The 25173-nt window shown below is 38.2% G+C and overlaps 1 protein-coding gene and 2 non-coding genes across 3 annotated transcripts; 1 reads left to right on the forward strand and 2 right to left on the reverse strand.

The window, feature by feature from the left end:
- Positions 1 to 2742: 2742 nt before the first annotated feature.
- Positions 2743 to 23661, reverse strand: LOC124180801 (monocarboxylate transporter 12). Its single transcript, XM_046566595.1, has 5 exons — positions 22869 to 23661; positions 17649 to 17792; positions 15315 to 16230; positions 14255 to 14475; positions 2743 to 7737 (listed from the first exon to the last, which is right to left on the reverse strand). The coding sequence occupies exons 1-5, from the start codon at positions 23488 to 23490 to the stop codon at positions 7565 to 7567; spliced, it is 2076 nt and encodes a 691-aa protein (XP_046422551.1). The 5' UTR covers positions 23491 to 23661; the 3' UTR covers positions 2743 to 7564.
- Positions 9759 to 9840, forward strand: Trnas-aga. Its single transcript has one exon. It is a non-coding gene; the product is annotated as a tRNA-Ser (tRNA).
- On the reverse strand, positions 20413 to 20484 carry Trnaw-cca. Its single transcript has one exon. It is a non-coding gene; the product is annotated as a tRNA-Trp (tRNA).
- Positions 23662 to 25173: the final 1512 nt, after the last annotated feature.

Here is a 25173-nt window from a genome sequence, read left to right on the forward strand (position 1 = left end):
CACACCGTCGCCGTCACGTAGATGTTCTTGCAGCCGAGGTCGAGGTCGCGTTTGACGGTTCGTCGGCCTTCCTTGCCGCAGAAGCCGCGGTAGGCCAGGTACTCGGCCCAAGGATCAGGAATACCTCGTCGTATTCGCGGACACCGCGTTGCCAGCTTGGACGGAACGGAGCCTCCGTTTCTCGAGTTCGAGGAGATCAGCACGTAGGGCGAAGCGCTGACCAATCTCGGCGAAGAAAACGGGCCTCGAACTACTTCTCGAATCGCTAATACGCTGGTGGATGGAAGCTCTCCCCGGGGAATCCACTCGTGACGCCAACCCGCCCGGATTCTGCACCGCCTACGGATACCTCTTGAACAATTCAATTGGGGCCCCGATCGGAAATGACTCGATTCGCATGACCGGCTTGATTTTCTGGCCCCCCTCAGCGACACGCTTGACACGCTGCACCGAGTCACTACGGCCAAAAACTTTTCTATATGCATATTTATAAACACAGACTGTAATCTTTGCTTTGCTTGACACCGTGATTGTCGATCACTCCTAGGTGAGAACGACAGTTTGATTAATTTCTTGACTGTCAGTCCAGAGGTGAATGATTTGATCTATTCAACGATACGGAATGCAGTTGAAATTTTGTGAATTTCAGATTTCTCTCTTGTTAACGATTAAAGAGAATTTTGAGTTAGGTACATGATTGATAATTCCTTGACAACGTTAATTGTTGGTACGAAACACAATTACGGGAAGAAAATGCTCTATCAAATTTCAATTACGTGCATACAACGCGAGCTACTGTAAATTAAACTATGGTCAAATTTGATTACGATCAAAACATCGCATAACCCCTTTCTGCAGTTTACTCAAAGACTTACTATTTTTTTATAAGGTTCATTTGCCACTTCAACTCCATTCAATAGTTATCGTGGCTCACATCCCTGCCAACTCCTACTACATTGAGTTTCAAATCCATTTGCTCGACCTGAGTTATCCTGTTCACAAAATTTGGCAGCTGGATATTACAGAATACTTCCTGTTATTTAATTTTCACTTGCTCGCAAGGTTTGGTTTAGAAAATGACGGTTCTGCGAATCGATCATATTGTATCGAATTCAACCAGAAACAAATGCTATTTCTACACCGGACGCAGCCATGATTTACCTCAAGGATGCAAATAGACATCGATTTTATGCGACGACGTAGGCAACTTGACATGCAAACGTAAAAAGATTGACTTATTTATGCTTTCTAACTACGGCCGTTTTTCATCATTAGAATGCAGGACTCATTAAGCAACGGTATTATCTTTTTTTTTACCTTAAAATAAATTTGAATAAATCTGAATCACAACCGATACAGGGATGTTATTAGTAGTCGAACTTAATTGGTTTATCTCGTGATCCTTACCGAAAAAATATCACGACTGCGAGTCGATAAGGACACTGATAAGTATTTTTCTAATACTTAAACCGACGGGGTTAATTACCGAGTCCCAGCATCATTTGAACAGCTATGAAAGGATGTCGTATGAAATAAATTCAACGTACGCGATTATCATTGTTCATTACAATACATTATATATATATATTTATTTTTACTCTTTATTTACACCTCTTGCTCACAGAAAATATTTTCATTCAATTTCTCTCTTGTTATAATACCATACTTGACCGTATAACCTTGATCACCATCACATCGTTTAGAAATTCCTAGTTATTCCATATTCATAATACGTATTATAATCTAGACAGGCAGGCGCGCAAATGATAAAGTTTTAAAAAAAATAGAGCCAAATAACAAAACGTAAACAAACAACACCGTGGCGATAAGATTTGTACACAGCAACAAATGCACGACGTATTATTTAACACTGGCCGTGATACTGTGATAAAAATTGAAAAAAACCTTTGGGATCTCGAAAACTACGCACAGACCTATATATTTGATATTCACACTCACATGTAGCATATTCGTGAAAAGCTTCGGTTTGCCACGAAAATGTCGTGTGAAAAATACGCGATGGTTTAAAATAAGGTACATGTTCCGAGATAATGGAAAACAGCAAAACGATCGCTGCTCTTCAGATAAGGCGATAGCTATACATATAAGCTCCGAGGCAAAAACGAACGCATATCGTTATAACAAAAATAAAAGTATAATCCAAGCCCTGCACATTACGGGCCAACGAACGCGGCTTGTTGTACGTACATTCTGAACGCGTACATGAGTTAATTCGCAATCGCGTGTACACCGTATGGACGCGTGGACTTCATCTTTCAGCTAGCAAATTGGTTTAATTAATTGTTCAAAGAATACGGACGATGCAGTCGCCTTTGAAATTGTATGCACGGTACTGGAGGCATAGGAAAAACAATACAATTACGCAGCCCAATTAAATACATATTATTATACAGCTGGGTGGAATCGTATGTATATCAACTGCATGGCATACGTACGTACGGCGATACGTATCAGTCTCACAAACGTTTTGGTAAACTAGCAATCGTATTCAACTTCGTATCTAAAATTCTAAGTACAAAACAATCCGCCACGAACAGGACACAAGCTTATATTATATTATATTATATTATATTATATTATACCCTATTCATATATCGTACAATTATTTTCGCACGAGAGACAGTCGACAAATTATCTCCAATCAGGGGATTGTAGGGTACCTACATCGTATGCATTACATATCAAGTTACTCGAAGGTACATTTCTGGCCATTTATTCCGTATGCGTTACGACACGTTCATAATCATTTGGTACGACGTTATTAGCCCCGCAAGACGTTTTCTTTTTTTGTTGTTTTCAATTTTCTTTGTTCAAGCAGATGAAAAAAATGAAATTGCAACAGCTTAATTTTTTTAATTCTGTCGGTTGAATTTTACACACGTTGTTGTCGGTTTTACAGTTGAAATAAACAGAATTACATGATGCTGTGGTATTATAATGAGCAAAATACCAAACATGACGCATTTAATAAGGAATATCGCAAGTAAACGAATGACGTTGTAATTACGTCATAACAGTAAGCATAACTGATTAGGAAACGATCTATGTATGTATTTACATACATACTGCCTCTCGCGTGAATGTTTTTTTTACTTTTTTCTTGTATTTCGTTCTAGTTTTTTTTCTTTTTCAATTTTTTTTTTCTTTTTTTTTCGTTTTTCTTTGGCTAATTTTTTTTTTTCACTTACAGTAGTTGCCAGTGCCAAACGCACCAGCTATGGTGCAAAATGGTTTTTCACACCGTATCAAAGATCGGACTGACGTCCATCATAATATGTATGATTATTACGTATACTGTAAATAATTCATATATAAGTATATGTATTATAGAAGTATGGTATATATATATATATATATATATATGTATAGTAATAGAACACATTTAGAGTTTGTTAATTTTTAGCAATCAATTTTGTTTTGATCACAAAAATTTCACATCAACAGCTGTGTTGCGTATAGGTATGACAGTATAGCGGTATGTGTAATATTATAAATAATTATAACAGTTGATTATGATAATAAATTCAAACAGAATTTAAACACAGTCGCCAAATTGTATTAATAGCACATCTATGACACTAACGTAAGAAATTCAAAGTGTAATTTAGAACTTGAAAATTTTTTAAACAATCAATCTGCAGTTTATAATACTCAGCATTCAGGAAAATTTTCACATTTTCTTCTAATTTCTAATCAATTCTTGCGATATGAACAATGTATAATGCGATATATGTTATTGAAAATATACCATATACGTCGACGTGCAAAAGTTTATGGTACATAATAATAGATATTTAACTTTATACACATAGTTGTAATAGGATTATAGGTATGTACATATCACGCGGGAATTTAACAAATTTTAAATCAATTATCTAGACCGGTTGTATACAATTAAACAGTTCCTAGCCATGCAATGACTTGAGTTATAAACGGAAATTAAACGACAATTAGACCTATCATTTACCACGAAGAAGCGGACGCTGCACGCAGAGAATAGAATTCGCAGGCAGATCTGGGAAAAGAAATCCTATTTCATCGACGCATAGACGGTAAATATTTTACCCGCCGCATTAGCATCGATTCGCTGTATTTGCAAATACCTCGAAATCACCTGCGAGATTCTTCCTACACGGCAAGAAGAAATATTTACCGCCCATGCTATAACTGCGTATTCTCTTCAATAAACTGCCACGTCTCGCATTTATCGGTGTGAGCGTATGATAAATTTTAAATTATAAGATTTTAATTATTCATACTCTCACGCCTTGAAGTTTCGGCACGCTGCTGCCTCGTGGTCGAGAAGGCAAGGTTTGAAATAATAATAAAATATATATATATATGGGTATAATCTTCGAGTAATAAATGAATTGATGTAGGAGATGAACGGTTAAACCAGGTTTTCCACACTACGTTTTATCCCAACTTTATGAATTCAACTAATTCCTTTACTATTTTCGAAACTTCAATTTTCCTTCAACTGCACCACGAAACGCTTGCAATATAATTGATAAAATAATACACGAATATTTATAATACTCCAAGTCACGGTACAGGCAGTTTTTTTTTTTTTTTCAATATTTCTTTTTTTTAAAAATTTTTTTTTAACGTAATTTGCATTATACTTGACACCAAATCACTCATAGCAATTTATTGAAGTACGAACGGAACGAAATATATTACTTAATCTTTATTGGCCAAATATTAGTGCATTTTTCACTCTTTTATTTTGGCCTCCAAATACCTACAAACGTGCGTCAACATGCACTATACTCGAATACTCTGTAGTTAGAAGATGTCTCGTCGTTATTTTGTACAGCAGAACAGTTTTGATAGCACAAATTAATTATCTCAACGACATATTTTTATACTGATTTGAATAGCTAACGTAAACACTCTACAAAAAATTCTATGCATAGGAATAAGATCAGTATACGTATCATTCAACGTAATTAAATTCGATAGATGTATGGATTCAATATTGTTTGTAGTTGTAAATCAATGCCACGTGTGTATCAGCGTTGCGTGGTTTATTATTGAAATCAAATTTTTCTTCCCTTCTTTCTTGAAGCAAAGTTCTCAAAAATAATAACCCGTTATCATTTATGCCCAATCTGGTATTAAGTACAATTTATTTAAATAACATGAAAGGTTTTTGATTTTTTAACCCTCAGTTTCTTACTTTCTTTTTGTTCAATTATACTTGTATATTACAGATGTACGTATATTGGTTTATGGTTTACCCAACGGCGAATAAGTTCACGCTTTGCGGCTTAATTGTTGTTACCTGTTCGTTCAATTTTCCACAACCTTATACGACTACAGCGTATTGTGCACCACCCCTTTCGTACAAATCTTACAGACGTCCTTCGACACTGATTGTTAGATATGCTGATCAGCTTGTAAAAATTCCAGACAGGTCAAATGAGTGTGAAAAAAAGGACACAAATACAGGTTTGTTTAGATCGTGTGAGGCTAAGCACACAAGCCGATGAGCGAAAATGTCTCGGTGAATAAATAATTCTGTTAACGAAGAAACAAACAATACGATTGCATGTTGCGAAAACAGGAGAATAAGTGACTATTAACAGCGTTACGTCAAACGAAGGAAAAACAGATCTGATAGTTAACGACGTCACTGGTTTCGCGATTTGGTTCTTTCGTTTCTAGGTCATTATGTTGGCACATCTTGGCTGATAAATATACCGCCGCCACGTCGAAAAGAAAACTTGGCAATACAAATTCGAAGTTCTCGCAAAAATCGCTTTTAATAGTAATTAAATCAACGAACAAGTTGAGTGCTTTGATGAAAATTTTCAAAAACACATATACGATATGCCTTCAACATATGTAATTATATTTTCCTCCGTACCACGACGGTCACGGTTTTGCGATCATCGGTGTTTAAATCTTTTTCTTTTTTTATCATAATAGCAAATATTCAGTCACGCTTAATTTAATTAAAAATATAATTAGCAATTAACATCAAAGCTCTTTTTCCAAATATCTTGTATAGCAGTAGCCTACTTTACAGTTGCTGTGGGATTGATTTTTCATTTTATCATAATTCGCGATTATTCTTACACCGTTGTATTATTATGTATTGAATAATTCATCGTTATTCTTGTATTATCATTAATAATATCATTAGTTTTATTTTATTTTATACGTTTATATTAATGTGTATTATACGATTCGGAACAAACAGATCTTACACCGTCGGATTCTTTTATTACAATGTTTTCATTTTCTTTCTTATTTTTTCTTACTTGTCCCAATTGTGCGAACGATTTTTCGATTGTGCCCCCGTATAATATTATAATTTATATACATATCTATGGCTGTGATTCGCGCGAATTTTTATTCATAGATCATTTTTAGCCGTTCCACGCTAACAATACTTCCGACGTATATCTGCAAACGTCAAGCTACAACCGATTGGCCCGTATAATTAAACGATGTTAAAGTCATTCAATGAAGCACAAATTTCAATTTATTCTTGTAAAACTTCTTTTCGTAATATGTACGTAATCCAAGCTTTTTAGAACTGTAATCTGGGCTATTGCCTGGCTTTAAATTCGATTCCAATACATATGCACACGCGTCACGTGTCTATAGCCGCGTATTTATTCGTAATTAGAACGTTAAACGATTCAACCGATATTTCTTCCTTTTTTTTTTATGGTTTTTGATTTTTTTTCTTCTTTTACTGTTTAGCAAAATTAACAGAAATTCAAACTATATTATTATCCATCCGATAACAGAAAAATAATACATTTTAAAGGGTAAAAAAAAAGCCTATTCAGATCAGGCATGTATAGTATAATGTATATAATATGATTGAACCGAAACTAATTACTGCGAATGAATTATTCTATTTTTTTTTTTTTTTTTTTTAAAGAAACGAGTCACCGTCCAACGTGCTGCTGTTAAACATCGAGATAAACATACAATAGGCACTAACTATATATACTATTATTTAAATATCTTACGCCAGTAGTTGACAAGTGTTCCTCGCTCCTCGATAATAATGAAACTATTCATGTGTTACCCCTACCGAACAATTTTTAATATGTCTCGTTTTTTATGCGTATACTTTTTCGTTCGTACATACGGAGTAAAATACGATGACTATAATTATTGCACTGTAAATGAAGTGAAAAATTTTTGTTTCGTGCGAACTGTATAATTTTAATTGTAAAATCAACTCAGCTGAAAATTTCTAAATTGTACTCTGAACTGTATAATGTAATACGCGTGATTACTGGAAGTAACTAATATCATCGTATTTTATTTTTATTTTATTTTTTTTATTTTTTTTTCTGGTAGAGCTGCAAAGTATAAGTTTAATTATCGGCGTGATTATTGGTGAAATCGAATTATTCACTCCGAGAGCTTTCCTATACGATTTTATTACACGACGTATCGTTGACGATATTGTTGTAATAATTTTTTTCCAACCTTCTTTACGTGTTATATGTTGGAAAAAATCGACTTTCAACAACGATTCGATATTCTCGACTGCATATGTTGCGGTTGAACGTTACTCTTTGCTACTTTTTACGGTTCCTTTGCTACTGACGGAGCCTCCGGCTGGTGTGGAAGGCTTGGAGTGTTCACCGGAAACGAGAAGCATCGGAAGACCGCCGAGAACCATGCAAGTCCCCATGCAGAGAAAACAGACAGCGTAGCTGCCGGTTACGTCCCGCAGATACCCTAGAATTAATCGTCATTGTCTCGTTATTGAAAGAATACACATATGCATCGGAGCTTGAAATGTATAATTCTCAATACGCCATTACGTAATGACGCAATTAAGGTAGGTATCGTGTTTACTCTGACAGAAAATGATAAGGCCTCAAGAGGATATACAACAACTCACTCTTGGTATAATTGTATTATTATTTTGTTTAACAGTATACTATAGTTCTTATCGATGCAACTCTTCGTGACCCTGTAACGTTTTTTATACATATACACATAATATACGTTGTATATTTCATCGAGTAATCGCGGGATCAATTTATTGCACAAGAGACAATGTTTTTCTGGGCCACGTATTAAGTTAATGTCTTGATCTACAATATAATTAGCAGATTAGGTACAGTGTGTACTTGCATTTTTCACCGATGATATTTATTACGTTATTACTGTCCGTGATCATTCGAATAATAAATGTCACGTTGAAAACATTACGTTGAATTTATTATTCTCAATTTCGGAACCAGATCTTTCGTAGGTGATCATATATTTATTGCCGTATAATAACGTCGTTTACATTGGTATACGTCTTCAGACAATAATCGATCTAACGATGTTGTTCACGAGGCGATTTTACATCTACAACGTCAACATCGTACGACGCTGACGTTACTTATTGTTGGACAAATAAAACACTCACAATCAGCTGTTGAGTTACTTTTCTATCTAGTCCGCAGATGGTTGAAAGTATTAATTGCGACGCTTGATGGTCGACTTTTAATACGTTCGATAAATTTATTCACGTTTTTCACTGTTATCTCAGTATCCAATTTATCCAGCAAGCTACTTTACACGTGTTTGCTAACAGTGCTGTAATATTTGACGAAAAGCGAATGGCCAGCAATTTGTAATTTTAAATTCGTTGTTTTCACTCGATTATACAACCGTTTACTAATAATCATAATAACGTACATCATCTTCGTCATTACGAGTGTTTCTCTGACCTTGTCTACCTTGGAAAGGGATAATGGAGGAACGGTTAATTGGAAATCCAAGTCTTATATACACGTGAATAGAAACAAACCGAAGTTACAGATATAATACTGCAGTATTTCTCGCCGATGACGTATAACAACGAAGCCAATTAAGTAGAGGTTCGCCCAGCTGGAGTAATTAATTAGTAGGTTCCGAAGCTTTACCGATAGCGTGCTTCTGGATAAATAAAAAATTGTAAAATTCTCTCGAGCGGTTCTCATTAATCGTATTTCTACGGTTCAAAGTTATACGTAGAATTCTACAGTCAAAGGCTTGACTCGCATTTTTCTCTCATTTTAGAATCAAAAAAATACAATCGAGGAATTTAATTTATTCAACTCAAGCGTGACGCAAGTCAATTTTTTTTCCATATCAGCTGCAGACGCCGCAGTATTTCCGGCTATCATCTGTTTATAACAACTGTCTGATTATATACCTAGTCTCGACTGATAATTGCACGTGTACTAAATATAAATTATCGATAAGTTGATTCCAGACGAGACTTTAGAATTCTACCTTTCAACAATAGAGGCTTTCAGCGAGTCTAGTATACAAACCAACTCTCAATTTTCTCCCACCTTAACTTGTGGCGTTCGAATTCTCTCAGATTCTCTTCATCGGGTAATGAAAATGCTATTTCATTCGTGTCCACTGTCGTTGCAGCAAACGACATTTTTTTCTTTTCCTAAGGTTTCATTCAAGATTTCTCCACATTCAAATCGACCATTGTTTTCACACACTACCAACTACCGCAAGCTCGATCCATAAGGGGACTGTGAGTCCGGTCGAAATTTGTAAAACCGACAACTTTCTAAAAATATCTCGCTTAGGAGAGTTAACGAACTCGTGTATCGCAAAAATATCGTTTCATAGGGATAAACGAGACCCGGTGCCAAGCGGATAGTTTACGTTTAGCTGTAATATTGGCAGCCACCGAGTGTTTCACATTCCTCGATGTGCTTCCGCTCACGTGTTTTAGCTATACCGATTCCTGATCAACAGCAGTCGTGGCCGAGTGGTTAAGGCGTCTGACTAGAAATCAGATTCCCTCTGGGAGCGTAGGTTCGAGTCCTACCGACTGCGAGCTTTTTTTTCATACGCAAGTTTTTATTTCAGCCGACCGTTAGATGATCCACAAAGCTCGTTTTTCAGGCTTGAGAATATGGGATGATTGATCGTGACTGCGACGTCGGTTTATTGAAAAGTATCCTGATTTTGCACAGTAAGCATAATTTTTTATATCTGTTGCTCCGGTGCTTTCAAACTTTTTCTAACGCACTGCAGTTGCATCAGCTGATATTCAATTTTACCGAACAGATGTCGAAATTACGCGCTCTAGTAACGCGTGTAGTGAAATTCAAGAGTTTTTCGCAGGCACAATGTACAGAAGGCACCAGACTGTTTCGTAATTGTTCTGATTATTGTACGAACAATCCGTTGTGTGAACCGTAAGAAATCCAAGGACCTCCGTGATCGTGAACTGCGTTACAATTTCACTCAAACAGCATCGATTCTTGCCGTATAGCGTAAGTGTGTTCGTGAATTTTTCCAAATGTGCCTAGTCCCGGCAATTACGTGGTCAGCTTGAAGTCAGTTGGAGCGTTCACTTTCCTTATCATTACGCTTTAGCCACCTTTCAGACGATTAACAATTATTGGGATACTGAAACCTGAAAAATCGGAACAAAATCAACCACAATAAAGACGATGAGAAAATTAAATTTGGATAATAATAATGCCTAAAATTTATGAATAAATTGCTTAAGCCAAACATTGTTCGAAAAATTTGTAGGGATTGTTTTTTTCTTATCATGTGAAGTGACTTGGTTGATTTTACTGAACACACATGAATTTTGAAAGAATTTTCTCATTACATTGAAATTTCCGTGTTCAAAGATTTTAAATTTTGAAAAATATAGGAAAAATCGTGAAATTTGGATATGTTTTCGTAAAAATGTTCTAAATTACAATTAAGAAGTTTCCAGGGCATTGAACGAATAGTTTCGTAAATACAGTTTTAACAAATTTTCGAAAACGGAAATTTCAAAATACTGAGAAGATTCTTTAAAAGTCCATGTATATTCAGAAAAATCAACGAACTCATTTTACATGATAAGAAAAAAACAATACCTACAAATTTTTTAAACAATGTTTGGCCTAAACAATTTATCGATCAATTTTAGGCATTATTATTATTCAAATTTAATTTTCTCGTCGTCTTTATTGCGTTCGATTTTATTCTGATTTTTATCTTATCGTAAAGTATTTAATATTCTCGACGAAACTCACTTTTGGTTAAGAATGTATAAGCAGTACATCCTTAAGGCTCAAACATATAAGGTAGTATAAGTGCTGTAATATTCAGGTGCTTGTATTTCAGCGTAATCCTTTTAATCCCAATAATTAAATACACCCAGATTTTGTAGAATGAAATGGTAAATGGAGTAAAAATTTTCAGACAATTTTCGTAAAATATCTACTCGGAATATCCTTCGAGGCCTTAATTATTATACTCTGTGCCCACGCAAGTACAACATCTTAATTCTGAGGAAGCGATGTATTAGAACCGCGGTGACGAGTCGCACACTCTGTAAATTTTTTCCAAGTATCACTGTGTGAGATCAACGCCACTAGAGGATCACCCCGAAATACGAGCTGACGAAGGAATTCAAAGAGGTCATTGACTCCGTGAGGTGCGGCATCTTCCGTATCTCTCCGTCTAATTCAAAGCCGCGGTAAAATTCTTTTCCTGGATCAATAAAAGTGTTGAAATTATACGAGTAAGAGATTTTATAAATCAAATGGTCCAAGCTTTATTGAACGGGAATCAGCGACACGAATGTAAAAAGCTGCTTGAATCCGACTTAACTTACTAAGAAACCGCTAATCGTAAGTTTAATTAATTACAAGATGCGAATAAGATTTCATTATAAACTATCGTCATTTCTCCTAAATTAGTGACCTCGATACGTTAAGCAAGCAAACTCTGATTCATGCATGAGTGAGTAATGGTTGAATCGATTTACATTGCGCAGCAATTGGCTCCATGGGATTCGCGTGATTCGGTTCAGTGTAAAATAGACAATGTTACTCACAATGTAGCGAATTGATCTATCAATGCAACGGTGATTTTATGGCAAATCCGTTCCAGAATGATTCTAATTATTAAATCGCGTACACTATGAACCATACTGAGATTGACATTTTTAAAGAACGCGGATTCGCTGATTAACCCTGAATTCCAACCAATTTCTCTACGCATCAGTAATTGGTAAACGGAGTTTAAGAAATTAAGGTATTTTTTTTCATCTCTGTAATCACGGGAGCAGCTGCCTGCTCTTGTTTTCTAATTGCTATAGCTCTGGGGCTTCCGAGTTACGAAAATATCGAGCAGCTCGCGAATGCAAGCATATCGGCGCATTGCCGATTCTTCGTGGCAGAACATTATTTTTTTCAAATGATTTGTATCAGCCTAAAGAATCATTCGCAGATAGTTTTTAGACAAGTTAGAAATTGCAATGGAATACCGTGTCCCATTGGCCTTTTGAGTCATAGTGGTAAGTATTCTTACCACCTATTTTATGTCCATTTTTGGTATATTTAGAGAACTTTTCAACGTTTTTTTGCTATTGCTGGTAGTATGCTAAGAGGTTTTCGATACTCGAGACCAATTATTGGGATATGGTTTGAATTATTATTGTTAAAAACGAATTGATTGAAAAAAATCGTGAAATTTGAAGGAATAATTCATTGCCGAGAAAGTTACACCTCTACGCATATATATGTCTTACATAAATTATAAGCTTCCGGGGTCGCTGATTACGAATCTGAAATCGGATTTAAAAAATTCAAGTTAACGGATCCAATAAAGCGAGGAAAAATTTCAAATTCACTAGAATCCGGAGAAAAACTCTGTCCAGGAGTTTTTGGGTTCACTGATTACGAATCTGAAATCAGATTTCAAAAATTCAGTACAGAAAATCCAATCAGCATCACCAAAAACTTTTGCATAGAGTTTTTTTGACCGTATTCGATCAAATTTCAAACCTTCCTCCAGTGTATTGGATTCACCAACATGAATTGTTGAAATCTGATTTCAGATTCGTAATCAGCGACACCAAAACCATAGAATACTATTTTGTTATGAAAGCTGCCACAGCGCAATAATGTAGTGTGACTCAAAGAGTTAAAGCTCTGTGCTTTTGTATGAATCACGTTCTTAGACACGTGGTTTTAACGGTGAGAACAAGAGTTGTATAAATTCTCATGTAACTAGTTTCATTCCGTAACTAGTTTCTTGTATGATTAAAACCTCATCACGTAACTAGTTTCGCAAAGCAAAGTGAAACAAAGAGGAGTGGAAATAAAATGAAAAGAGTCAAGCTTGCAGGTAATTGCGGTTTGTAATAGGTTTGCGACAAAACCAGGACTACTACCACATATTCTCCGTACCGTATGATATATGAAAACCCGTCGAGAGCAGAAAAGATTCCTAATGATAATTAAGGCCAGGAACTTCGCCACGCGTTTGATTCGTGTCAAGAACTTTCATACACACATACTGTGTATGAACAGACAAATATCTGACAATGAATGGAAACGGTGGAATCCGGCGAGAAAGCTTCGCTTCCACGTGTGTTAGAAACGCTGAAAACAATTAATTGAGCCGAAACCAGCATAGACCGAATTGACGATACCAAAGACAACCTTTGTACATATGTTATACATAAAGTAATAGACATGTGGCACGGATCCGTGAATAAACCCAAGATCAATACCGCGTCAAGATACTGTAACGTAGTTGTATCCACACCCCTTATACACCCTGGCACGGCTAATACCGTTAGCAATGTTTATCCATCGTCATTCGTCCATCTATGTATACGATTGCTCAGCAAACAGATATTATTGTAAAAACGGACAGTCTCGAGACTTTGACGCGAGAAAACCTTTTCCCCACTCGGGCCGAAACGTCAACAATTTATCGATTGTTCTGTTTTAAATAATGACCTCCAAAGCCAAGATTACCATTTCAATTCAACACTCTGAGGTCAAGAAAATACTATTCATCAAAACCTTTTCCATTTACATCCATTTTGCCCAAATTTATCTTCGCTCCGAGATTCCTTCGGTTTAACGTATCTGCTTCAGTTACGCAGGGAGAAACCTTATATTCCGGTACGCGTAATCCCTGATTGTCCTTGATAACAATACAACGGTGACGCATAGTAATGTTAATTGATACCTTCCCCGTCCGGCTACCATCTTCTCTGTAAGAAACAAAACGCGAGTTCGATTCTATGCGAATTATGTGACGATAACCGGCGATGAAGTTGAAGCGAGAGAATGGGCGTCGTTGTCACGTAATTCGTATGGAATCGAACCCGCATTTTGTCTCTTACCGAGAACAGGGTAGCCGGATGGTTAAGGCACGAATGAACGTTACTATACAAGCTAACCAAATTCTCATGTCTAGCAATGAGATATATTTACTTTACCTGCCAGCGGTGGAATGGAGATGCCACCCACGCTCTGGAACATCCTAACGAGACCGTAGCTGGAGGATATCTTATCGGTTCCGTACTGATCCGCAAGCAGGACCGGCACGAGAAGGAACCAGCAACCGAGGCAAAGACCGTACATGCCAACTGAACATGCCAGAACGTAGAAAGAATGGGCCATCGGTATGGCAAGGACTGCAACTCCGGCACCCACAATGCTGCGAATAGTTAAAAAGAGTGTTCAAGCTTCGGTCCGTCGTCGATTACATTTAAGAATGGTTGAAACTGTATATTAAAATGTTATCGAAGCAAGAACTAAGGTTATTTTCATCGTGCGCTCAAAATTATATTCTTTAATTGCGGTATAAAAATGACTTTATCAATATGTTAAAGTAACCCGACAAACCTGAACACTTTGCCCAAAGTAAGTCTGAAAGCGTTTTGTGGACACATTATTGACAAACTTTCAATTACCGATCGCTTTTACGATACGTTATATCTACTGCAACATTCGAAACGCAAAGTTTTGCCTAGCATTCAACATTTCACCGGCATTTTTGCTGTCAACAATTTCCTTGGTAAATGAATCTAACTAATATATGGTAACGATTCAATCTTAGAATTAGTCACGCAATAGTTTATACTTGAACCAACTTTCACGTGTATGTAAGTGTTGTTTTAGCTAAGTGCCCCAGTATCGTGATATCTCCGCTTAAGCGAACGACACGATCAGTCAAATGATTCTTAATTTATGGTTACCTGAACGGTAATGAACAGTCGGTAATTGTAAAACTTGAATCCGTTGGGAGTAAGTCAGTGCTACTATACATGAGAACTTCAAAAATTATCATAATCATGTATTTCTTGTACAATACGTAAGAGAGTTGTAACTTTTACCCAGATTATTTGCAATTGGAATATAACTGTCAAGATTGAGAAGAGAGTAAAAATATACGGTATTGCGAACCCCACTCATACTTCCCATTAGGGCAAATCTATTGGAAAGCTTTATTCGACCTGGCTGTGTCCTTGATATTGTTAGATTAAAGAGCCTTACCTTCCGATGTATCCTTTTCGCCTGTCGAAGAGCTGCAAATCGGATAACCATCCCAATCCGAGTCTTCCACAGAGATCAAGAACGGCAGATATCGCAACGAGATATCCAGCTTCCGTTTTGGTATATCCCGCGGCATGTACGTACGCCGGTAAGTAGTAAAGCATGTAAGGACTACCGGTGGACATTAAGCTTACGGACAAGCACATCATGATGAATTGAGGATCCTTGAGAAGCGACAAGTCGATGTAGCGGGTGATTTTCTGGGCGAAAGTCTTCGCCGGCTCCTCGGGCAGTGGCTGATTGTTCGTTACTGGTATTTGCGTGATGACGGGAACGGAGGATCTCAGAGAACGAAGGGAGGACCTCGCCTTGTAAACGCACGTTGAATCCGTCGACAGGTCTTCGACGCTGTGAAGAATGCTGGAGCTACGGATCTTCGATATCGGTTTCATTCTCAGAGCCTCGCCCATGATGTCCTTCTCCTCGTCGCTGTCCGTAAGTTCTACGGCCACCACTCCGTTCTGGTGAAAGAGTTCGTTCAAAAGATTGTGCCGAGTAGTGGCGTCGTTCGCGAAGAGGAGGTCGAGCTTCTGCTGCTTCGACGGCAACGGCTCCTTGACCACCTCCGATTTTTCATCATCTTCGTCCCCTTTCTCAGCGTGATCCTCAACGCAGTTGTCCTCCAACGGACGGTAAAGGGTCGCGCTGACGCACACGTGCAGCATGCAACCACCCAGGAGGAGTATCGTACCGTGAAATCCAAAATTGGCAATAAGCCTCTCGATCAGCAGAGGGAAAACAAAGCTTCCGGCTGCCGTCCCAGATACGCAGATACCATTCGCCAGGGCACGATGTTTGTCGAAGTACTGAGATACGATCACGATTCCCGGGGTTGTCGAGAGGCCTCCTCCTATGCCTGGTTCAAGAAAATCCATTTCTTTTTGCAAAATATAATTTATACGGGACACCCGCGTATTTCGGAGAGAAACCGACTGCCTCGCTGCAGAGTTCATGGAGTATATACGTTCGTATTAATCGTCCAAAGCGGATCTTTCCTCGGCCATTGAATCGAAATCAACCAATTCTCTGAATTATATAACAGCGGCGATACGATACGGCGTTATGCAAACATAATTATGTACGTGTAAATTGTGAAAGTTCGGAAGGAAGTTTGTTCAAGCTTGTTACGATAAGACGCTGATTGCAACTTCAGAGGAAAGCCCGATCAGATCGCGAGCACGCATGAGCTTTTTTCGGAATTTCATTGAAGAACTATGTAGGGATAAAAATACAGAGCAAGTCTGCAACGGAACAGTCCGAGACCTTGTTTCAAGTTATGTAGCTAATTACTACGATATCGACCTGCCGTTGCTGCAAACGTTTGCGGAGATAGCTGTATACACACACACACACATACACGTGCAATGTGACCTTGGCTCTCAGGGTCGAGGCCTCGTGTAACATCCACCTGTATTTACGTCATCGCGAAACAGGGTTATACCTATTCGTTATACTCTGCGACGAGAGAAATGGTGCAATTTTAACGGAAAATATACGAGTTCTTGTAGTACCGGGGAATTGAAAAAACAAACGGAGAGCAGATTGTGCAATGTAAAATGCATACGTTGATGATTGTTGTCACAGGCAATACTCTTTGTTTTCTTTCGGATAATCCAAAAATCCATAGTAATTCTATCACCCAGTGAAAACTGATCGATGAAACTTTATTTTCGCTCAACGAACGTGTTTCACAGATCGATTTCATTGAGACACAACGGAGTTGTATAGCCTCTTCAAAGTGGAACGCGATATCAGACCAGCTGCTTGAATTCTACAGAAATCTGAAACACCCGACCGATATCGATGTACCCGTCTTCGTTCTCAAATGACATTTTGGATTTGAAGAGTTTGTAACAATTTTCAAGATTGCTCATTACTCCGGCATATCGTATTCGATTTCATATTCTTTTTCAAGATATAAGATGTATACTTTACGTTCCTCGCAATCTGTTAAATCTGAGAACTAATTACTATCGACGGTGATTATCCAGCTATCATTACACGTTTCACAGAGTTTATTTGAGAGTCATACAGACTCAATGTGTTTGAATAAAAATTGGTTAACTTTTATACAGCACTCGACCGTTCAATTACGAAGCTTTCACGTTCAAATATTTACTTGCGCTAATATTGATCGTGCTGATCTGTGAGACTTTTTAGTTTATGGGTATAACAATTATGAAGCTTTGTGTAACTTGCGTATACATAACTCGTGGACTGTATGTATATACTATGTAAATAAGCTATATACGATGTTTTCACGATGACACTAACCAGTCAATACACCAAAGGTGAAGAATAGATGAACCAGACTAGTGGCAAAGTAGCTAATAGTTAGTCCAAGAGCGCAGAAGAGTCCTCCAACGAAGACGACGGAACGACAACTGTACTTTTGGCACAACATGCTAGTCACTGGAGCTGTAATCATATCAGAAAGAGGAGAGTTTGAATCTTAGCACAGTACCTGTATATTACGTAGATGATCATGAGAATACAGATGTATTGTATACATATATATAATGTGATATTATGAGTATATTGTATGCGTCGACAGGATACGTCGCAGTCTAGAAACACGTAGAAATTAAAAATCGATGTACGTATACACGTAGAACAAAAAGTAAAAGACCAAGAGTGACATATTGGATAAAGGTTTCGCCACAAGGCGAACCGAAGCTTCGCGTCGTGACGCCGTGAAGCCTTGCAAGCTTAATTCTTGGTACATGCATACACACATACATACGTGCGTACATGCACTTTATGCACGACCCTATATTGGTTATACTCTTCGTCGTGGAAGAGAACGCATAGTGTAAATAGATCAACGTCGGTTGGGAAATTGAACTAGAGACATTTTTGAAAACAGAGATAATAAGGAAATGGAACAGTCTTGAAGTTTCGACAATTGTAAGAAGGTATGAAGGTATCTTGACTGCATTTTTTGGAAAAAATTAGGGGGATTTTGAATCCTTCTCCCAATGTAGGCGAGGATTCGAGGATGAACACCCGCAAACTCAAAATTTGGAGAAAGAAAAAAATCCGTTTAAAAATTTTAGCAGTGTCATTTGTGCCAATCATGGTGAACACGAATGAAACAACAACTTTACTTAATAATAGAAATGATTGGGAGAAAAATTTAAATAACACATACGAGGATATCAAAAATTTGAGAAAAGATTTATAATTAGAATCTTAAACGCTTAAACTATGGTGTTTTTGATCTGATTCCAATTTTATTGGGCTCATTTTGCTCGCCGGCCGAATCCCCACCAACTGTTTAAAAAACATTTAAAAAGTCTTGTATTATATATTGTATATAGTACAGTTGGAACACGCAAATGCAATTGCTGCCGAACATTACCTAACATTGTTGTACCCTACTTAAAAAAATCTATGTTTATCGACTATCGAGATTACTATGGGTAAAAACATTTTTAGGCAATCTCTGGAGATCTGTATGGCAAACAAAATGAACACGAACTTATGAGAATCGGTATCAGAATTTAAATATTTTGAACATTCCATTTATGAAGCCTTATCTCAAAGTCTTTATGCATCTTATTGTTAGCTTGTATTATTCGAATTTGCTTAAAACCATGTCTATTGCATGGTAGAGATGTTGTTTCATTTTCGGTCACCGTGCTTGTTTCAAATAACATTATTCGAAATTTTTTAACGACGTTTTCTTTCTCACGAAGGAAAAAATCAGGCCTTATCTTAAATTCCCGTACTTTTGAAACTCTCTGACTATCAACTCTAATGGTAAATACGGCACGTGATATTGTCATGGATGGTACGAACGTGGACGGAATTTCTTGTGAGGGTTGGGCGGTTTGTGGTAGCGTCGCTGAAAACATCGATTACCTCAAATAACTCGTCTATGCGGTACCGTTGCATGACTGGCCGGCAGGAAACTAGACCCCAGTCCCCGATCGTTCGCAAACGCACACAGTTATAAAAAACACACACCTGTAATATCTACGTCTATGTATAACGTATAGGTAAAAATCTATACGTTACAGTGCCAGCAATGATTAACTTTCAGCCATAAATTGTCAATTGGCATTGGTGATGCGGTGATTAACACCCAGTTCCTCCTGACTCTTTCATTACTTCAAAGATTTTCAATTATCGCTGTTACGCTTATAATTCAATACTCATAATCAGTCCAGATATAACCGTGACCATAATTTTTTAATACAATGAATAATATCTTTTCTTTGCGTAAGGGCGAAAACTGAAATTGATTAAGAGCTGATTCATCTCGAGCTTAATGTACTCAAATGAAAACAAAAATGTTGAATCCGATTTTTGAGATTGTTTGGTTGCTGCGCGAATAAATTTGCTTCACAATTCCTGTCTCCTTCGTCAATTTTCCAGATGTGTAAAAAATTATAATCCTACAACAGTGACTCCGTATTAAAATTGACTGTGTAAGGATCCGCAGAGAATATAATTATATAAATATTCTTAATAATGAATATCAAATTTTGTAGGAGTAAATTTACCGTCACTCTCGTGAAATAATTGTTCCTTTATCACATGGAAAGTTCATTTTATAAATGGAGTTATCAGTTCGTTGTACACAAAGTTGCTCGAATACCGGTCGTTATACCTATAATTTCGAATGACTTTAAAAAACTGTGTGAACAGTAGGTATGACTGTGTCAACACATTCTGGTCAACTTAAATATATGAAATACAAACACACAGATAAAAAAATCATGGAAGTTTGGCATTCTATTATACGTACACGGATTTGCCTATATTTTTCACGTAAGTTTTTATTGATTTGCAAAGCATCGCGATAATCCAGAAACTTGAGAACTCCCGTTAGCACATTCGAATGTTAATGAAGGAAAGTGAGGTTGTCGATTTGCAATACGTGCGGATGGTATGAAAAATTATTCTTATCTTGACGTAAACGTACTACGCATATCGCCTCTGATTTACGTGATGACACGAATTTCAATTTGTGCGGTAGCGTAATCGCCGCGGTGTAACAAAGCTGTGAAAAAAGTAGAAAAAAAATTTCCTGTGACCCCGACGTGATTTGAACACGCAACCTTCTGATCTGGAGTCAGACGCGCTACCGTTGCGCCACGGAGTCCTTGTAGAAGCTCGATTCACTGTCAGAACTTGGCTGAAGAATTATTTCGAATGTAATGATACTCGGCTCTAATCTCATCGCGATAACTAACCAATCAATAAATCGACAAGCAATTTCGCAATACGATCGAGATGTCAGATTAGAATTTGAGTCAATTTATTTTCACATATTTCTGTAAGATATTTAAGAAGATAGAAAAGTTGATGACCAACGGTTCCTCCTGTAATCCTTGGGTATTTTTTATTTATTTGTTTATTTTTCTTATAAGAAGTAAACCTTTTTTTTATTAGACTTCTCAGAAAATACAAAAGGAAAAGTCAAACCGTATTGACGCAACTCTCGCAAATGAATTGCGATGCACTTGATCATCCAAGGTTACATTATATGTGCAGCGCGTATTTCGCAACGATTGACAGTCTAATTTGTGCTTGCAATAAAAACTCCAATTTCTTCTTTTTTTTTTCTAACAAACGATCGCAATTACTGTGTCTATTTTCTCCTGCAGCACCGACCGAATCGTGTAACGTTCGTCCAGGACGGATCGATGAATTCCGCAACTCTACCAATCAGCCATATGATTCTATGTTTGATACAGATGTGCTACACATAAAAAAGTGGCATAAAAAATTGTCACGACAGGCAAAAACTGTAACCGTAATTTCGTCTGATTACTATCAGAGTTGGCGTACGATTAACTTTTGAAGGGGAATGGATATATTTGTGGCTCTACCAAATAACAATTTCAATGTGTCCGCAGAAATGCAAAGAAATGCTATCAATTCGGATAACACAGTTTTCTTCTATATTACTTGGAAAAAGTTCAGCGAAAACGCTGCTTTCAATCTCGGTAAATTAATCTTTGTTCAGGGGCGTACGTGTCGACATAATTCAGGCCATCATGTTCAACGGGTTGACACAAAGAAGGTAATATGTGTTTGCACGCGTGTCATTGGACCCTTACGGGTCGCTAGACTTTACACATTATTTACACAGTGCGACATACAGGGCTGAGGAAATACACCATTTCATATAATTTATGGTCTTTGCAACCTGATTAAAATTTTCCTTCCCAACTCGTGCGAACTCAACGTTGAATTAGGATCAAAAATATAGTGAGGTACATGATGAATTACCTAACGAATTTTCTCATTGTCTATTTCTTGACTCGTACACGTGATAACCTGCAGTTTCGCTCCGTCCATTTGACAAGTACCAGTTATTGACCCTGTCCCAATTATACATCATTTTTGGTTGTATATGTTTGATCCTTAGTTCTAAAATCACAAAACAATAAATTTGTAGTATCTAACCCTCTAGCAACTGGTTGTAATCATCGAGAAATTCACAATTTGTACCGTAAGTTTATGATTTTGTAAAATAAAAGAGTCATTAATTGGGGATAAACGTGTCGATAACTGGTAGACTTACCTTACGCAGGGTATCTACTACTTCGCAAGTGGACTGATCAGGCGTCTGCATTGATCGTTCGTGCGAAGACATGCATAATTATGTATAACACATTCTGTGATACCGCACCGCGCAAATGAATAGATATGAACGTGTCTACCGAGTAACGATTACATGTATATAAGTATCTCGTTCTCGCTCATTTCCATAGTCCGACTTTCCTTGGACTAAAAAAGTAACGCAACCCGGCTTACTTAACATTATCAGAGACACTCAATAATTCATACCCTAAAGAAATTTCATACCTGGTTAAAAGAACGTATAGGACAATAGCTCAGATTAATATGCTAAAGTATGTAAAAACTGACAGTCCTCTGTCGAATTTTTCCAGCCGGAAATGCCACGTTATGTGAGTAGAAATTTTGGAGATTGAAAGAACAATAATTTTCTTAAGCAAGCTGCACGTGTCATCAAATCATGATAGCGAAAATCCGCATTACGCGTGCAAACGATTCTGCGTACTTGTCGTACCGTTTCCGCAAAGCACAAATGCAACGCGGCATGGCGTCCTGCGCACGTGCAGTTTCATAATGATAACATGCTAAAACAACCGCCGGGGCCAAGGGAATTCGTCTTGAGGCAGGGCGCTCAAGGTTCAAACGCCCTTTGGCGGCGTAACTTGCGGGATTAATTTGTCTACACGGAGATCAATCCGGATCGGAGAACTCTCAAAAGTTGCAGGTGTACGTACTACGTTATAAGAGGTCGATGACGTTGCAGTGTACGTATAAAAGATATAAGAATATGGTTGAGAGATGAAGTGTGGATCATTGCGAGGTGGCGTAGGTATGAAGATTTTACGAGGCTCTTGTTCTGTTTATTATTATTATTGTTGTCGTTGTTGTTTGACGTTTTGTTTTTTTTTTTTTTTCTTTCTCTACGACGCGACGTGTCTCTGGATAAGAGAATGAACTCACCCAAGGCGAGACAAAGACACGAGAGAATCGCCGGTATCCAAGAGGCTACAGAGGCCGAGGAGTCCCTGAAGGTCTCCATCACCTCGACGTAGAGCACTCCGTAGGACTTGACGAGTCCCGCGACCCAGAACTGAACGAAGAAGGCCCCAAAGACGACAACCCATCCGTATCCACCGTCGAGGGGTATAAGGTTCGGATTCTTCGGCGGCGACACCTTCTTGGGCTTCTTGGCCCGAGGGCGATACCGTGATGAGCGAAGCTCCCTGGACTTGGCGATCAGGGGCCTCGCGGTGAGGCTCGAGATGGTCAGGAGATTGTCGTTGTCCTCGTCCTCGATCGTCTCCGGGGGACTGACGTGCGGCGGTACCAGCGGCGTCGAAGTCGCGGTGACCTGGACGAGGAGGGACCCGGGTCTCTTCGGGGATGGCATCCCGTTGTTGAGGTCGAAGACCGGGGCCGAGTGTATCGAAAAGAGGGATCCCAGCTGGTTCTGCTGGTTCATATTCTCGTCGATGACGGGGCCGACCGCCTCCTGAGACGCGGTCGCGGTCGGCCCTGACCCGAGTCCCCGATCGACCATACGACACGATTCTTGAAAGCTCCATTCTCTGGGCAGCGACATTTTTCTTCGATTCTCTCGGCGTAAGAACCGAAATGCATTGGAGTGGTTTTATGGTTATTCCCTTCCTGCGTATAAACTGTTTATTGTTGGGCTCTCGGATCAGTCACCGGGGTCGTCGACGAACACTTGCCGCTCAGCTGCTGGCCTACGGGTGACTGTCTTCGCGCATCCAACCAACCCCGCTACGCGTATCAACCAGATACGAGAGGGTGTAACAACAGCCCGAACTCGTTAACGCGCAAGCGCACTTCAGTGGCGCTTCGCCATTTATTTATACCGGAGATCGATAGGGCTAAGGGACGAATTTTATTACGAGACGAAGATTCCTTCGACTGGGGACCACTGCCCGATCAACCCCTGCACGTCGTCGACTCCGCAATTTTTCACGATATTTGCGTATCTTAGGAGATAGCGGGGTTCGAATGTCTAGGAATAATATTTAAACGATATAAGCTGTAGACTATAATTCTCTCTTGCATAATTTACTAATTACGCACTGCGGCAATCATCAATTTCTCAGTCTTTCTGAAAGGGTCTCTTTGGTTTTTCACTTAAATCCTGAGAGAGGAGTTCGTTTAACCCAGCTTTCCCCTAATACGCAGATAAGCACATGTGCCAATCGGACGTAGCCACGCGGCAATGCGCTCAATTCTCAGGAAGTCTTCTATCCTGCAGGTGTAGGTGATTCTTCTGGAAGTGGGGGGATCGTTGTGGGATTTAGGCCATGGACAAACCTCAACAAGGCTCGCCATCGTCATCGTTGCGGATGAGAGACCGGTGATGGCTGTTTCGTAATCGCCTTGTCAGTCTCGCGTTCTCTAGAAGACCCGAAACGTAGAAAAATGCAAGCCGGTGACTAGAAGGATTAATAATAAAGGAAATGTTCTCCATCTCCTTTGATATATTGTCAATGACAGCGAAAATCTGGATCATTTCGAGTATTATGTTATTCAAACCTTGAGGATGGCTTTTTTTTTAATTCGAAGATGGTAAGATCAAAGGGTTGTAATGTCTCTTTCTCCGTGTCATGTGCGAAGTACACGTGATCCTTGTAGACCCATTGCTCTTTGACAGCCCGTAATTCATTGGATGATCAATGTTGCAACGAAATTTCGTTAAAATTTATAGCTCAGAAGTTGAATATTGAAAAAATATCACTATCCGCATAACATTGTACCAAGTAGTGCCTTATACATTACTTTGCCGAATTTGGGCCTGCAAATTTAAGGCGGAAATATGTGCATGAAATATATGGTTATTTGTGCCAACAAATAGAGAAATTATTGCGTTGTTCTTTTTCCAGTCAAAAAAAGGAGACATTCTTTTATTTCGAATTTGTCGTACGTATTTTACAAACGAATACCTAGGTACAACTTAAAGACGCAAATGAAATGAATTAAATAATACCTTGAAGGTTTGAAAAGTCGTACATACTTCCTGATTATCATATTCCTTGCATTCGGTGCTTTATGGGATCATTTTTCGTATATTATGTGATATTGCGATACTACATAGAAATGTATTTTAACTGTTCAGAAGACGATCCGTAGAACTAGTTGACTTTCAGTCCACACATACCAATAGGAAAAAATATTCCGAGGTGAAATTTAGAGCGCGTACTATTTTTAAAACTTACTGCAATTGTTTAATCCAATATTGTATTATATCATACCTGTGTCAAGT

Source organism: Neodiprion fabricii, chromosome 4 (genome assembly GCF_021155785.1).
Source record: "Neodiprion fabricii isolate iyNeoFabr1 chromosome 4, iyNeoFabr1.1, whole genome shotgun sequence".
Lineage (NCBI taxonomy): Eukaryota > Metazoa > Arthropoda > Insecta > Hymenoptera > Diprionidae > Neodiprion > Neodiprion fabricii.

Coding starts and splice junctions, on each gene's coding strand:
- LOC124180801 (XM_046566595.1), bottom strand. CDS start 23,490: ATGTCGCTGCCCAGAGAATGGAGCTTTCAAGAATCGTGTCGTATGGTC. Junction 16,231..17,648: donor CACCTTTGGTGTATTGACTG/GTTAGTGTCATC, acceptor TTCTTGAACCAG/GCATAGGAGGAGGCCTCTCG. Junction 14,476..15,314: donor CGAAAAGGATACATCGGAAG/GTAAGGCTCTTT, acceptor AACTATTCGCAG/CATTGTGGGTGCCGGAGTTG.